The sequence below is a fragment of the Mustela nivalis genome, assembly GCF_964662115.1.
Source record: "Mustela nivalis genome assembly, chromosome: 16".
NCBI classification, from domain to species: domain Eukaryota; kingdom Metazoa; phylum Chordata; class Mammalia; order Carnivora; family Mustelidae; genus Mustela; species Mustela nivalis.
The window spans coordinates 40,762,649-40,779,884 of NC_139035.1; the positions used below are offsets into that span (position 1 = coordinate 40,762,649).

At 36.8% G+C, this 17,236-nt stretch overlaps 1 protein-coding gene across 4 annotated transcripts in view; it reads left to right on the top strand.

Annotated features, from left to right (window-relative positions):
* CAMSAP2 (calmodulin regulated spectrin associated protein family member 2) overlaps nt 1-17,236 on the top strand; it is a gene marked incomplete at its 5' end in the record, with an annotated part of 119,505 nt that overhangs the window by 55,539 nt on the left and 46,730 nt on the right. For all 4 annotated transcript variants that reach the window (XM_082701955.1, XM_082701956.1, XM_082701957.1 and 1 more), the window contains one exon: nt 16,481-16,642. In XM_082701955.1, coding sequence (XP_082558081.1) covers nt 16,481-16,642 — 162 coding nt within the window. The remainder of the gene's footprint in view (nt 1-16,480; nt 16,643-17,236) is intronic.

Genomic DNA, 17,236 nt, shown 5'->3' on the forward strand with positions numbered 1-17,236 from the left:
TCATTAAGTCTAGAATAGTTGTCTCCCCCTACTTTATTTTATTATTTCATAACATAGACATTTCTGAAGAATGCAAACAACTTAGCTTATAGACTATACCCTAACCCCCTCTTGTCTAATTGTTTCTTCCTAATTAGATTCAAATTAAAAATTTGGCACGACTCCTACATAGGTGATGTTATATACTTTACATTGAATCTCATCAGGAGGCATACCATGTCAGTTCATCCCATTGTTGGTGATACTAAGTTTGACCATATTTTCTTTTGTAATTAGGAAGTGTTGTGTGGAATGATAGCCTTGACATTGATTACATGTTGTTTCCCAGTAATGCTCCACCTAGTGGTTTCAACATCTGTTGATGATCTGTGAAATAATTACAGAATTGGAGTTGGAATATTGTGATTTTTAAAATGCTTTGATTAATTTTATATTTCTTTTTTTTAAATTAACATATAATGTATTATTAGCCCCACGGCTACAGGTTTGTGAACCGTCAGGCTTACACACCTCACAGCACTCACCGTAGCACATAACCTCCACAGTGTCCATAACCCAACCACCCTCTCCCTATACCCCTCTCCCCTGCAACCCTCAGTTTGTTTTGTGAGATTAAGAGTCTCTTACGGTTTGTCTCCCTCCCGATCCCATCTTGTTTCATTTTTTCCTTCCCAACTTACCAAACCCCCCACTCTGCCTCTCAAATTCCTCATATCAGGGAGATCATATGATAATTGTCTTTCTCTGATTGACTTATTTCGCTCAGCATAATACCCTCTAGTTCCATCCACATCGTTGCAAATGGCAAGACTTCATTTCTTTTGATAGCTGCATAGTATTCCATTGTATATATATACACACCACATCGTCTTTATCCATTCATCTGTTGATGGACATCTAGGTTCTTTCTATAGTTGGCTATTGTGGACATTGCTGCTGTAAACATCCAGGTGCACGTGCCCCTTCGTATCACTAATTTGTATCTTTAGGGTAAATACCCAGTAGTGTGATTATTGGGTCATAAGGTAGCTCTATTTTCAACTTTCTGAGAAACCTCCATGCTGTTTTCCAGAGTGGCTGCACCAGCTTGCTTTTCCACCAGCAGTGTAGGAGGGTTCCCCTTTCTCTGCATCCTCGCCAGCATCTGTTGTTTCCTGACTTGTTAATTTTAGCCATTCTGACTGGTGTGTGGGGGGGTATCTCATTGTGGTTTTGATTTGTATTTCCCTGATGCCAAGTGATGTGCAGCATTTTTTCATGTGTCTCTTGGCCATCTGGATGTCTTCTTTGTAGAAACGTCTGTTCACTTCCTGTGCCCATTTCTTGATTAGATTATTTGTTCTTTGGGTGTTGAGTATGATAAGTACTTTATAGATTTTGGATACTAGCCCTTTATCTAATATATTGTTTGCAAATATCTTCTCCCATTCTGTCAGTTGTCTTTCGGTTTTGTTGACTGTGCAGAAGCTTTTGATCTTGATGAAGTCCCAACAGTTCATTTTTGCCCTTGCTTCCCTTGCCTTTGGCGATGTTTCTAGGAAGAAGTTGTTGCAGCTGAGGTCGAAGAGGTTGCTGCTTGTGTTCTCCTCAAGGATTTTGATGGATTCCTTTCTCACATTGAGGTCTTTCATCCATTTTGAGTCTATTTTTATGTGTGGTATAAGGAAATGGTCCAGTTTCATTTTTCTGCATGTGGCTGTCCAATTTTCCCAACACCATTTATTGAAGAGATAGTTTTTTCTCCACTGGACATTCTTTTCTGCTTTGTCGAAGATCAGTTGACCATAGAGTTGAGGGTCTATTTCTGGGCTTTCTATTCTGTCCCATTGATCTATGTGTCTGTTTATGTGCCATCACTGTACCATACTGTCTTGATGATGACAGCTTTGTAATACAGCTTAAGTCTGGAATTGTGATGCCACCAACTTTGGCTTATTTTTCAACATTCCTCTGGCTATTGGAGGTCTTCTCTAATTCCATATAAATTTTAGGATTATTTGTTCCATTTCTTTGAAAAAAAATGGGTATTTTGATAGGGATTGCATTAAACGTATACATTGCTTTAGGTAGCAAAAACATTTCACAATATTTGTTCTTCTAATCCGTGAGCATGGACATTTTTCCATTTCTTTGTGTCTTCCTCAGTTTTTCATGAGTACTTTATAGTTTTCTGAGTACAGATTCTTTGCCTCTTTGGTTAGGTTTATTCCTAGTTATCTTATGGTTTTTGGGTGCAGTTGTAAATGGGGTTGACACCTTAATTTCTTTTTCCTCTGTATTGTTGTTGGTATATAGAAATGCAATTGATTTCTGTGCTTTGGTTTTATATCCTGACACTGACTGAATTCCTGTACAAGTTCTAGCAGATTTGGAGTGGAGTCTTTTGGGTTTTCCACATAAAGTATTAATATCATCTGCAAAGAGTGATAGTTTGACTTCTTTTTGCTGATTTGGATGCCTTTAATTTCTTTTTGTTGTCTGATTGCTGAAGCTAGGACTTCTAGTACTCTATTGAATAGCAGTGGTGATAATGGACATTCCTGCCATGTTCCTGACCTTAGTGGAAAAGCTCTCAGTTTTTCTGCATTAAGAATGATATTCATGGGACGCCTGGATGGCTCAGCTGGTTAAGCGGCTGCCTTCGGCTCAGGTCATGATCCCAGCATCCTGGGATCGAGTCCCACATCGTCCTTGCTAAGCAGGGAGCCTGCTTCTCCCTCTGCCTCTGCCTATCACTCTGTCTGCTTGTGCTCACTCTCGCTCCTCTCTCTCTCTGACAAATAAATAAATAAAATCTTTGGAAAAAAAAAAAGAATGATATTCACTGTGGGTTTTTCAGGTACATACCTCAATATGATCCCTATACTTTGAAGAGTTTTGATCAAGAAAGGATCCTGTATTCTGTCAATGCTTTTTCAGCAACTATTGAGAGTATCATATGGTTCTTGTTCTTTCTTTTATTAATGTATTGTATCACATTGATTGGTTTGCAGATGTTGAACCAACCTTGCAGCCCTGGAATAAATCCCACTTGGTCGTGGTGAATAATCCTTTTAAGTACTGTTGGATCCTATTGGCTAGTATTTTGGTGAGAATTTTCGCATCTGTGTTCATCAAGGATATTGGTCTGTAATTCTCTTTTTTGATGGGGTCTTTGTCTGGTTTTGGCATCAAAGTAATGCTGGCCTCATAAAATGAGTTTGACAGTTTTCCTTCCATTTCTATTTTTTGGAACAGTTTCAGGAGAATAGGTATTAATTCTTCTTTAAATGCTTGGTAGAATTCCTCTTCTAACTTCCCCAGAAGCCATCTGGCCCTGAGCTCTTGTTTGTTGGGAGATTTTTGATGACTGCTTCAATCGCCTTATTGGTTATCGGGCTGTTCAGGTTTTCTCTTTCTTTCTGGTTCAGTTTTGTTAGTTTATACGTCTCTAGGAATGCATCCATTTCTTCCAGATTGTCAAATTTGCAGGTGTATAGTTGCTCATAATATATTCTTAGAATTGTTTGTATTTCTTTGGTGTTGGTTGTAATCTCTCCTCTTTTCATTCATGATTTTATTGATTTGGGTCCTTTCTCTTTTCTTTTTGTTAATTCTGGCCAGGGGTTATCAATCTTATTAATTCTTTCAAAGAACTAGCTCCTAGTTTTGTTGATTTGTTCTACTGTTCTTTTGGTTTCTATTTCATTGATTTCTGATCTTATCTTTATTATTTCGCTTCTCCTGCTGAGTTTAGGCTTTCTTTGTTGTTCTTTCTCTATCCCCTTTAAGTGTATGGTTAGGTTGTGTATTTGAGACCTTTCTTGTTTCTTGAGAAAGGCTTCTATGGCTATATACTTTCCTCTCAGGACTGCCTTTGCTGTGTCCCACAGATTTTTGAACAGTTGTGTTTTCATTATCATTTGTTTCCATGAATTTTTCAATTCTTTAATTTCCTGGGTGACCCATTCATTTAGTAGGATGCTCTTTAGCCTCCATGTATTTGAGTTCTTTCCAACTTTCCTCTTGCAGTTGAGTTCTAGCTTCACAGCATTGTGGTCTGAAAATATGCAGAGAATGATCCCAGTCTTTTGGTACCGGTTGAGACCTGATTTGTGACCCAGGATGTGATCTATTCTGGAGAATGTTCCATGTGCACTAGAGAAGAATGTGTATTCTGTTGCTTTGGGATGGAATGTTCTGAATATATCCGTGATGTCCATCTGGTCCAGTGTATCATTTAAGGCCTTTATTTCCTTATTGTTGTTTTGCCTGGATGATCAGAGCATTTCAGTGAGGGGGGCTGTTAAAGTCCCCTACTATTATTGTATTATTGTGGATGTGTTTCTTTGATTTTGTTATTAGTTGGTTTATATAGTTGGCTGCTCCCATGTTAGGGGCATAGATATTTAAAATTGTTAGATCTTCCTGTTGGACAGATCTTTTGAGTATGACATAGTGTCCTTCCTAATCTCTTATATAGTCTTTGGCTTAAAATCTAATTGATCTGATACAAGGATTGCCACCCCAGCTTTCTTTTGATATCTATTAGCACGGTATATTGTTTTCCACCCCCTCACTTTAAATCTGGAAGTGTCTTTGGGTCTGAAATGAGTTTCTTATAGATAACAAGGATTTTGCTTTTTTATCCATTCTTATACCCTGTGTCTTTTGATTGGGGCATTTGGCCCATTTACATTCAGGGTAACTATTGAGAGATATAAATTTAGTGCCACTGTATTGCCTGTAAGGTGACTGTTACTGTATTGTCTCTGTTCCTTTCTGGTCTACTACTTTTAGGCTCTCTCTTTGCTTTGAGTTCCCCTTTCAATTTTTCTTGTAGGGCTGGTTTGGTTTTTACAAATTCTTCTAGTTTTTGTTTGTCCTGGAAGCTTTTAATCTCTCCTTGTCTCTTCAATGATAGCCCAACTGGATATAGTATTCTTGGCTGCATATTTTTTCTCATTTAGTGCTCTGACTATACCATGCCAGTTCTTTCTGGCCTGCTAGGTCTCTGTGGATAAGTCTGCTGCCAATCTAATATTTATACCATTGTATGTTATAGATTTCTTGTCCTGAGCTGCTTTGGGGATTTTCTCTTTGTCACTAAGACTTATAAGGTTTACTATTAGATGATGGGGTGTGGACCTATTTTTATTGATTTTGAGGTGGATTCTCTGTGCCTCCTGGATTTTGATGCTTGTTTCCTTTGCCCTATTAGGGAAATTCTCTATTATAATTTGCTCCCATATACTTTCTGCCCCTTCTCTCTTTCTTCTTCTGGAATCCCAATTGTTCTAATATTGTTTCATTTTATGATATCACTTATCTCTTGAATACTCCCCTTGTGGTCCAGTAGTAGTTTGTCTCTCTTTTGCTCATCTTCTTTATTCCCTGTCATTTGGTCTTCTCTATCACTAATTCTCTCTTCTGCCTCATTTACCTAACAGTAAGAACCTCCATTTTTTTGTACCTCATTAATAACTTTTCTTATTTCAGCTTGGTGAGATTTTATTTCTTTCATTTCTCCAGAAAGGGCTTTTATTTCTCTAGACAGATTTTTCTAATATCTTCCATGCCTTTTTCAAGTGCAGCTAGCACCTTGAGAATTGTCATTCTGAACTCTAGATCTGACATGTTACCATGGTCCCTATTGATTAGATCACTAGCCTTTGGTACCACCTCTTATTTTTTTTTTTTTTTTTTTTTTGTGTGTGTGTGTGTGTGTGTGATGAGTTTTTCTGCCTTGTCCTTTTATCTGGATAAGAATATGAACAAGAGAATAAAATACTAAAAGGGTGGCAAAGACCCCAGAAAAATGTATGTTAACCAAATCAGAAGAGAAAAAAGGGGGTAAAAAGAAGTTTAAACAAAATTAAAAATTAAGAAAATGTATATTAGATGGTGAATAGAACAGAACCACCCACTTAATTTTGGGTGTATTTTTTGATCTGTTAGAAGAAACTACCTTCCAAAATTTTAAAGAAAAAAAAACATATATACAAAAATAGGGGTAAACACGATGAAGGGATAGAATATGACTGTAAAGATGAAAATTGAAGAAAAGTTCTAAAAAATGTATTGGTAATTGGTTGGGAAAAGAAAGAGGAAAAGTAGAGAGAATTTGCTCAGGCTGGAGATTAGAACAAAGCCATGTGCTAGATTTAGGGTATATTTTGATCTGTTAGAAGAAATTGTATCCCAAAAATTTTTTAGAAGAGAAAACCCTGTATGTATACAAAAAATAAAGTTAGAAACAGTGAAGGATAAAATATGACTATAATAATGTAGGATTAAAAAGATTTTTTTTAAAGAAAGGTATTGTTGAGATAAATTACTTAAAAGATGTTAAAAGAGGAAAAGTTTAAAAAATTAGAATAAGAAAAAAATAAAATTAAGAACATTTAATGAACTTTACAAGACTAAAGAATCACAGGGAGAAAGCCATGAATTTCATGCTTTGCTTCCCCCCCTCTGAAATTCTGCTGTTCTCCTTGTTCAGTGAGCTTGGTCTTGGCTGGATGTTCTTGATGATCTTCTGGGGAAGGGGCCTGTTGGAGTGATTCTCAAATTTCTTTGCCCAAGAGGTGAAATTGGGCTACCCTTGCCAGGGGCCAGGCTAAGTAATCTGCTCAGTTCACTCTTAGGAGCTTTTGTTTCCTGAATGCTTTCAGTAGAGCTCTGGAGGATGGGAATGAAAATGGCGGCTTCCCAATCTCTGGCTCAGAGGAGCTGAGAGCTCGTGGCCCCACTCTTCAGTGTGCCCTTGGAGAAAAACAGTCAATTACTCCTGTCTCCCTGGTTTCTGGCTGTGCCCCAAGCTCACCCAGCCTGTGACTTTGCGTTTCTGTCTCTGGTGCACACCCCCGTTTGGAGTCTCCAAACCTAGCAGATCCCTCCTGCTCTGTTCTTATGGTGGATGAAGATGGGTCTCCCGGGATCTGCCACTTGTGGGGTCCCTGCTCTAAGAGCAATGGTCCAACTATGCCGCAGATCACAGTTTGAGGTAACCCAGAGCTGAGAGCTCATTCCTTGGCTCTGGCTCTGTAGCCAGCTTCCCTGCTCTGATACCTGTGAGCTCTGCTACACTCAGACACCCCTGATCCTTCTGTGGCCCCACGGGACCTGAGACCACACTGTCCCTGCGAGGGCTCCACCCCCGCTTCGCCTCTGGAGTGATGTTGCCCAGTGGAGCAGACTTCTAAAAGTTCTGATTTTGTATTCCATTGCTCCACTGCTTGCCAGGAGCCAGCCCCTCCCCCAACAGTCTATCTTCCCGTTGCTTCCAATTCATTTCTCCACATGTCCTTCCTTTCAGAAAGTGGTCCATTTTCTGTTTCTAGAATTACTGCTCTTCTTCTCTTCAATCTCCTATTGGGTTTGTAGGTGTTCAGAATGGTTTGATAACTATCTAGCTGAACTCCTGTGACCTGATGTCATCTCAGTGTGCTACTCCTTCACCATCTTGACTCCTCCTCTCTAATTTTACATTTCTAATTTGGCATTGTAATGTAAAGAAAGCATTCTCTTTCTTTCCCTTGTAATGATTATCACCTTGGACTCATGGATTTTTTTTTTAATTCCTTTTACTATAACTCATTGTTGTCATTAATCTTTTTTATATTAAAAAAATGGGTCCATATTTGTCAGAAGGAGCCCCATGTAAGCTGGCTTCTGTAACTTTTTGACATCTCCCCATCAGTCTTTGAATATTTTTTTTCTTTCTGACCCAACTGTATATTCCAGGCTCAATTTGTACTTTATCTGTTTCTGACTTGGATTCAGTCATTTTCTAAAGAGGCTTGGTTTTATATTAATGCGGGAAATGGTATTTAGATACCAAGATCTGGGCACAGGTGTATTTATTGCTACTTTAGTAGTTACTGCTTCTAGGCCCATTCTTCACCTTAGGGGTAGGAAAAATACATGTATATAATCACATGTTCTTATTGATTACATGTAATTCAAAACTGGAACCATAGAGTTTTTCCATTTTTGAATCATAAGGTAAACATCTGCCCCCAGGACTCCTTCCCAGAGATAAGCGTCCACATCCTGATGCAGCTCTTGGCTAGGGACGGTTACATTGCCTCCCATGCCCATCTTAATATGGCTGTATTGGCCGAGATCCACCTCCGTCAGCCATATCTCAGCATTGCTCTAGTTAGAGCACTGGCAGCACTTTCACAGTGGTTTTTGTGTATATTCTAATATCTGCTATGGCAGCTGCCAGTCAGGTTGAGCTGTCTGCTTGAATAGTCCAGGTTACCTCCTGGTTACAAACTGGCATAGCTTTTGAGTGGTTTACCCCAACCGTATTCTGGACATAAACAATGTTATTTTTAGAGCACAAAATGCCTTGTACTCTTACTGTCGTCATTTTACAGATGAGGATATTGAAGCACAGAGAAATTGAGGACTTTGCTCAAAACTACATAGTAGGTGACACAGTCAAGTGAACCTAGGCTCTCCACTTAAATAGTCCTTGGTCTTAATCTACACTACTAGACCATAGGGTTTAAAGAAGAAGTAGGGGAAGATGTGGCCTGACAAGAGTGATTATTTTAAGATAATGAAGAACTTCATTAATCAAATAACTTTGGACTTGTTTGGTAGGCCCTGGGAAGTCACAGAAGGCTTTTGCTTGTAGAATGTTGTGATTAGAGATGTGTTGTAGAAGGTTAATTTCTTGTGGTTCTGGGGACTATTGGAGGCAAGATTCCTGTTAGGATGCTATTTTGGGGACTCTCTCTAGGGAAATAAAGAATCACCATCTCTAAGGTTTGGGGCTAGGGAATTTGTGATTTGATGCTCAGTTGGATTTAGAACCACTGTGGTAGACTGTTTTCTTTGTTTACCATATGTGTTTCGTTACTGTTATGCTGTTCCTATATGTGTCTACCTAGTAGATCCTCATTTAAGTACACTTGCTGTTAAAGGTTAGACATATTCCAGATGAAATTGATGGAACTGCTCAGGAGACATAGTATCTTTCATTGGTCAGGATCTTTTACTAGACATTTGAGCTATGCTATATTTTGTATAGACTCATTTTAGAATAAAGCTTAGTATCCATTTGATTCAACGTTATCTTGAAAATGGTTCTCCATTGGGTAGTATGATTGTCAAATTCATGAAATGCAAATGACAGAATATAAAGCAGATGCCCCTGCAAACCTTATAGAAACAGATTAAAGAGAACTCTCTGCTGTTTTGTTGTGTGTTATATTTGTTAAATTTAGGCAGAATTAATATTGAATCTCAAGAGAGGGGTATTTTGAATCCTGTGGCCATCAGCTCCCTGGTCAGTGTTGCCATTTTCACCATTCTGTCTGGCGAGAGCAGAGCAACAGTGGCTCTGTTTGGTCCTCTGTTTAATAAAGGTTGGGTACACCCTCAGTAGGTCACAAATAGCAATACCATAATTCTCCTGTAGGTTACAACTAAAATCTTTGTTGGTCAGTGTATACTCCTGACTTTGTTTCTAAGGCCAGTGCTTTTTGCTCCTTGGGTCAACCCACTTTTGATAGGCTGGATTTTTGATGTGCTATGAATTCCTTATACCAGAGGACAGAGATTATGATTAGAAGTTTCTTTTTCTTCTGGAAAATTTTGGTTTTCATGCCAACTGTAGAAATCTCTAAGGGCGCCTGGGTGGCTCAGTGGGTTAAACCTCTGCCTTTGGCTCAGATCATGATCTTCAGGGTCCTGATTGAGCCCCAAATCAGGCTTTCTGTTGAGCAGGGAACCTGGTTCCCATCCCCTCCTGCCTACTTCTCTGCCTATTTCTGATCTCTGTCTGTCAAATAAATAAATAAAAGTCTTAAAAAAGAAGAAGAAATATCTAAGATTCTAGATACTTTAAGGTGAAGGGTGATTTATTTTTCTAGATAGTGGGTATTTTAGATATTATTAAAAATAACATTTGCTTATTTCTATAAGTTTGCATTCTGCATACCTTTAAGCAGGAGATGTCTATATATTGATGATAAAAAGAAAAATAAATATGCTAAATTCTGTTTTCCTTTAACATATTTTTATTTCTAATTTCTTATGGCTTCAACTAATCTGGATAAAAGATATTTTTAAAGATCATCATTTATGATCTTTCTTAGATATTACTTAAAATAATAAAATAGCCTACTATCTAGAAAAATAAATCACCCTTTACCTGGAAGTATTTATAAAGATACTTGGCAAACCTATGAATAATGGCTCACTTAGAGCCAGAAATGGTGATATATGAGATCTTTATACTGGAAAAGTGGGAGAAGAACATCACAAATTAATCTGGTTTTTCTGAGTACCAGCTTGAGATAAAGTTAATGTAGCATATAATTCACCCATTTGAATAGTACAGTGTAATGGCTTTTAGTATATTCACAATTGTACAAGCATCTCCACAATTTTAGAAAATTTTTATCACCCTGAAGAGAGACCCTACACCCTTTACTATCACCATCCTATCTCCCCATCTCCCACCCCCAACCCTGAGCAACTGCTTTTCTATTTTCTATCTATATATATTGCCCATTTTGGACATTTCCTATAAATGGAATAATATATGTGTGTGTGTGTGAGAGAGAGAGAGAGAGATTGGCATCTTTTTTTTTTTTTTAAGATTTATTTGTTTATTTATTCGACAGGGAGAGATCACAAGTAGGCAGAGAGGCAGGCAGAAAAAGAGAGGGGGAAGCAGGCTCCCTACTGAGCAGAGAGCCCAATTTGGGGCTCGATCCCGGGACCCTGAGATCATGACCTGAGCCAAAGGCAGCGGCTTAACCCACTGAGCCACCCAGGCGCCCGAGGTTGGCATCTTTTACTTAGCATATTGTTTTCAAGGTTCATCTGTGTTGTATATATCACTATTTTATTGCTGAGTTGTATTCTATTTGTATATACCACAATTTTATTGCTGAGTTGTATTCTGTTGTATGGAATATCTATATTTTGTTTATCCATTCATCAGTTGATGGACATTTGGGTTGTTTCTACCTTTTTGGCTATTATGAATGTTTGTGAACAGATTTTGTGGTTTTATTTCTTTATATATGTGGTTTTATTTATTTATATTATATATGATATATATACACCTAAAGGTAGAATTGATCAAATGGTAATACTTTGTTTAATTCTTTGAGGAACTGCCAAAGTGTTTTGCACAACAGCTGTATCATTTTATGTTTTTACTAGCAGGGTATAGGGTTCTGACTTCCCTACATTTTTGCCAACAGTTGTTACTATGTGACTTTTTAATTATAGCCTTCCTAATGGATGTGTAGTGATATTTTAGTAGATTTAGCGCTATTTTACTTTTATCTCCATGTAAACTAAAGATAAATGAAACATATAATAAACCTGTTTTAAAAATAAATAATATGCAAGGTATAATTTTCTGAATTGGAATTAATTTTGAGAAACCGTGGTCAGATATGTATATGCTGTGCATATCATTTTAGCAGAATAATTCAAATACATAATGTTCATGATTGATTTGTTAAGTCTTTGCTCCCTCCCATCTCCCTCTAGGACTGCTTGGGCATGGTAGGTGTTAGAGCCACTGTATCACACAGGAGGCCAAGCAAAGCCTGGCTTCTTTTTAGGAATTTTTTTTTTTTAAGTTCTGTGTCTAAATCTGATACAAGAATAATAAGAGGCATGCAATACTAGAACTTCTGTCTTACTAATATATGACGCTTAATTAAGCACTCTTCCTTATGCCATAGCTTTAACTTTAATTTCTAATATGTAAATGTAATTCATTTTATCTAGTCTCCACTGATTGGACAGAACAAAAATATAACTTTTATAACACATATATAGAACCTACTATTGGTGTTTGTGTGATACTTTAAGCTCTGTCAAGTTAAATTCATTGGGATTCTGTATCCTTTCCTTTTTCATTGGAACTGCTTTTTATTCTGTAAGCAGTCTTAATACTACTGCTCTTAGACGGCCCATAGACTTTCTGCTCTGCCACCTGGTGGTGGCAGTTATTGCTTCTGCCACTGCTGCCTCGCCTCCTGCTAATACGCAGACTCAGAGAGGGTAGCACTGGGATGAGTCAGCCTGCTGGTGTCAGGTGGTATGGGCCCTGGAGCCAGACTTCTAGGTTTGAATCCCTGCATCACTGCCTCTTTGCTGACTCACCTTGAACAGGTTACACAGTTTCCTCATCTGTAAAATAAGCATAATAAGAGTCCCTCTCACGGGGTGGTTGTATTAAATAAGTTTAATACAAATGCTGAAAACATTACATGGCACATGGAACTATGTGTTAGCTATCATTGTTATTCTGATCTTAATGTTTTAGGTAAGAAATTATAGATGTATGTTTTATTTAGAGATATAAATTACTCTATACTGGTTGTAGCCTAGAGTTTATTTTGTTTTTATTATTGATCTTTTCTAGATACATTATGTATATACTTTTCTATTTGCAGCTCGATCTACAGTTTTATTTATATTATGTATTAATTTTTTCATTTGCAGCTTTTCTCTTTCTGTTTTACATAATTTTTAATTTAGCTCTAACTCATATAGTAACGTTAAAGGGTAAAAAATTACTAGAATTTATTTAATATTTATTTTGAAAATTTTTAGTTTAAAAGTGGTTGAATATCATATAGAAATAACCATAAGGACAAGAGTGGTATTTATATAAATTTATTTTTGAATTTGTAGAAGTTAAGTAATTAGTGAAATGAGAAAATGTTTTTGTTTTGAAAAGGTATTACTGGGTGCCTGGGTGGCTGTGTTGGTTAAGCAGCTGCCTTCAGCTCAAGGTCATGATCTTAGGTCCTGGGATTGAGTCCTGCATAGGGCTCTCTGCTCAGCAGGGAGCCTGCTTCCCTCTCTCTCTCTGCCTGCCTCTCTGCCTACTTGTGATCTCTCTCTGTGTGTCAAATAAATAAATAAATAAATCGTTTAAAAAATATTACCAATTAGTTCTACTGTTTCCTAATTTTTTGAAGTAAATGCTAGATTTTATATGCATTTTTTTGCATACTGTGATAAGGTAGTTTCTAAGTAAGTTTTTTTAACAGCTTATCCCTTCCTGTTTTATATATGTTATATGTGTATATCCATACATGTATGTATATACATATTGTATGCATGTGTATATATCCTGAACATTATTATAAGCAGTGTTGTTTTTTTCTACTCAATATTGTGCGTATTTTCACCTGTTGTTAAATATTTTAAGATACTATAAATTACTTATTATGATTGTAACATTGTTTCCTTCCTTTTTGTTATGTATAATATAATGTCACTTTCATTCACAGTTATTTTTTCCTCTCAAATTATATCTGTAGAATAAATTTCCAAGAGAAAGAATCTTTATAAAGAGTATGCAAATAGTTTTATGGCTCTTGAAATGTTTTCCCACATTTTTGTTCAAAAGAGTTATGCTAAAACTTTTAATTCCCTTAAATACTAATTATTAATTTAATACTAATTAAATACTAATTTCTAAGAGCTTTCCTTTTTAAAACATTGTGCTAGGAACAAAGATAAAAAAGACAGGCTCTCTACTCTCCAGGGCCAGAGTTTAATAGAAAAGACACATACAGATAAATGACTTGAGTGAAAGGAAGTTGATTCAGTGTGCCACTTCAGGTCTGAAGGAATAACTGGTCTGTCTGGGCATAGCATTCCGGAAAAGACTTGTCGGATAAGGTAGAATATGAAAATATCTGAATTTGAAACAATTATTGATGCTTATTTTTCTTTCTTGCAGATGGTGTTTATCATTTCTAAAAATATTGCTTGCCTAACTAAATGATTTAATTTCTACCAACTGCACAAAAGTAGAAAGAGCACATAAAGTTTGGACAAAATATTTAATTGTCTGAACTTCAGCTTCCTCACATGTAAAATGTATATGATACTTCCTTTAGAGAGTTGTGTTATAGAAAATGTATATTATTTCCAGCCTTATTTCAGAAAAGATTTGAAATGAAAGAACTAATATATTAATGAAGTCTTAGAATGGCATCTGGCACATGAATTAGACTTATTAAGTAGGAATCACCATTGGTTTTATGATTGCCATTATTAAGATAAGGTATCTGCCTTTCTATAAACAGTGCTAACTTTTTGGTAGGCTAGTCTATCACCTCCTAGTCAAAACCCTCTTTTTTAAGCTCCAGTGTAAAGTTAGCTCTTCCTTCCTTACAGTGACACACAGACTAGCTTCTTTCCTTCTTTCTTTTTAATTTTATTTTTTTAGATTTTTGGAGAGAGCATGCGAATGGGGAGAGGTAGAAGGGGAGAAGAGAGAGACTCTTAAGCACACTCCAATCTCATGACCTTGAGATCATGAACTGAGATCATGATCTGAGCCAAAATCAAGAGTTGGTCGCTTAACCAACTAAACCCCCCAGACACCCTGCTTCTTTCCTTCTTTCCAGCTCTTACTAGTTGCCAGGTACCATGTTAGGTATAGGAAATATGAAGATAAATATCTCCTTGCCCTCAAAAGTCCTACTTTCTCACTAGGAGAATAGTGTTGTGTACAGGTGACCATACTACGGTGAGATAGTGATTCTCAACCCTGGCTTCTGGGGAGCTTTTTAAAAATACCAGTACCCATGCCCTTCTTCACATAAGTCAAAATTTACTGCAAGTACAAACTATTTTGTAGGAACCTCTACTCATTCTGTAGGAAGAATGAGTCATTTTGATTGGAAAATGAGTTGGAAAAAAACCTTTAGAATTAAGATGGCAATTAAGCCAATGTCAGGACTTAGTATATATTTGTAAAGAAGATGACAGCAGCAAGGGCATAGAAACCTGAAATTTGGTGACAGATTTGGGAAACAGCAGTCTTCTGTGGCTCTTCTGAAAGGAGTGTGGATTGGGAGAAAGAAATGGTAAAATATAATGCTAGACTGATAGGGCAATGATTAAAGAACTTTACCTCTGTTAAGGAGTTTAGACTTATATAAAGTAAATGAGATAGACTTCATGAGAGAATGATATGATGAAATCTCTGATTTGGAAAAATGACTAGCCTTAGTTTATAATGTCTTCAGAAACAAATTCTAGATAGGTTTAAAGTTAATAGAAAAAATAGAGGACAATATTTCCATATTCTTGGGGTGAGGAAGCCTTTTGTAAACATGGGGTAAATTCTGAAGCCATAATATTGAGATCAATAGATTTTTACCAAGAATATGTTTAGATCTTCCCTATAGCGTACTATAAATAAAGTTGAAAATCCAAAGGCAAACTAGGAAAATGTATTTGCTATCAGAATGATACAGATCTAATCTTCCTAATATATAAAGAACACTCACAAATCAAGAAATGAAGATAGAGGAACATCCCCAAAAGAAAAATAGATGAAAGATATAAGCAGGCAGTTTTCCAAGGAAAAAATACAATTTTTTTGTTTAGCATGTAAAAAGATGCTCATCCTCTTTCAGAGAAATGCAAAGTCGAACAAGAGTGGTTTTTTTTTAACCTTTCAGACTGATACATATGATAAAAAGTGAATGATGTCATATTTGACAAAAAATGTGGGGAAACAGGCAGAGTGATAACATTCTTGGCAGGAGATAAACGTTGCCAGAAGCTTTCTAGGAAGCAGATCAGTGGTTATTTATGAAAACTTAAAATGTGGTTGCTCTTGGACCCAATAGTCCCACAGTTTAAAATTGCCTCTGGAGAAATATAATGTTGTACCATTGTTTATAATGCCAGAGAAGAGGACACAATGTGAATATTTACCTATTTGATGTGCATTGAATGTCTTTGTAAGAATATATAGTAGACTATACCTGTTGCTAGGGGAGAAGGACTAGGAGAGAGGTAATTCCTATTTTATATACTTTGTAATGTTTGGAACTTTTAACAATCACCATGTAATAACACTTTTGTGTTTAAAAACAAGAAAACATGTACACCAACAAATAAAGGCAAAGGAAAGATTGGAAGTCCTGGGCTGCTGGGTGAATAGGATGAGGAGGAAGATGGAGCCAGGAGAATCAGAGGTCTTTGTCTCCTTCAAGGGTGGCAAATATTGATGGTCTGCACTGGCACTGTGGCAATCAGTAGATTGAAAGACATTTTGGAAGTAGAATTTAGGAATTTCTACTATGTGGATGTGAAGCCCGGGGCAAAAGCATAGTCAAAGATTGGAAATTGACTAGTACCATTAATAATCGGTGCACCAGACATAGTATCTTGAAGTTTGTAAGTTGTATTGCTGAATAAATGACTATAACATTATTAAAAATAGGAAAAATGGGGAAAGGAACATTTTCTGAGTAGAAGATAATGAATGTCTTAAGGATCCTCAATAATTATTTCAATAATAAATTAGTTTGGTTCAGTTAGCTCATCTCTTATTTTGTGCTTTCTTATTAAGGCTTGTCTTCTGTAGTCTTTAGTTCTGTTACTGTTCGTTAGGAATTATTATTAGCATTTTAAAATATATAAACAACAGTTTCTAAGTGTAATTTTAAAACTCTGTGTTCTTTTATATTTGCAGAGTGCTCACTTGGCCATGATAGATACGCTAATGATGGCTTATACCGTAGAAATGGTCAGTATAGAAAAAGTAATTGCGTGTGCTCAACAGTATTCAGCTTTTTTTCAAGCCACGGATCTGCCATATGATATTGAGGATGCTGTCATGTACTGGATTAATAAGGTAGGAATATACCCACTGTAGTAAAAATGAGTTTCATAACCAGAAACTCCTCAATTTATCCTCAATTAAAATCCTCAGTTATGCACTGCCACTCTGCCACACATTGCTGGTTTTCTCTACCCAAAATTCTTATTTTGAAATCCTAACCCCCAATGTGATGATGTTGGGAAGTGAGGCCTTTAAGTGATTAAGTTATAATGGGATTAATGCCCATATAAAAGAGGCCCCAGGGGGCTCCCTTGCTCCTTCTGCTCTGTGATGTCACAGCAAAGAGATGGCCAGGAAGCAGGCCCTCACCAGACACCAAATCTGCTGGTCCCCTGATCTTGGAATGCTCTGCATCCAGGTTTATGAGAAATAAATTTCTGGATGGAACTAGAGGGTATTATGCTATGCGAAATAAGTCAGTCATAGAAAGACAAATATATGATTTCACTCATATGTGGAATTTAAGAAACAAAACAGATGAGCATGGGGCAGGGAAGGAAAAATAAGATAAAAACAGAAGGAGGCAAACTGTAAATGACTCTTGACTATGGGAAACCGCCTGAGGGTTGCTGGAGGGGAGTTGGGTAGAGGGAGGGGGACATTGGG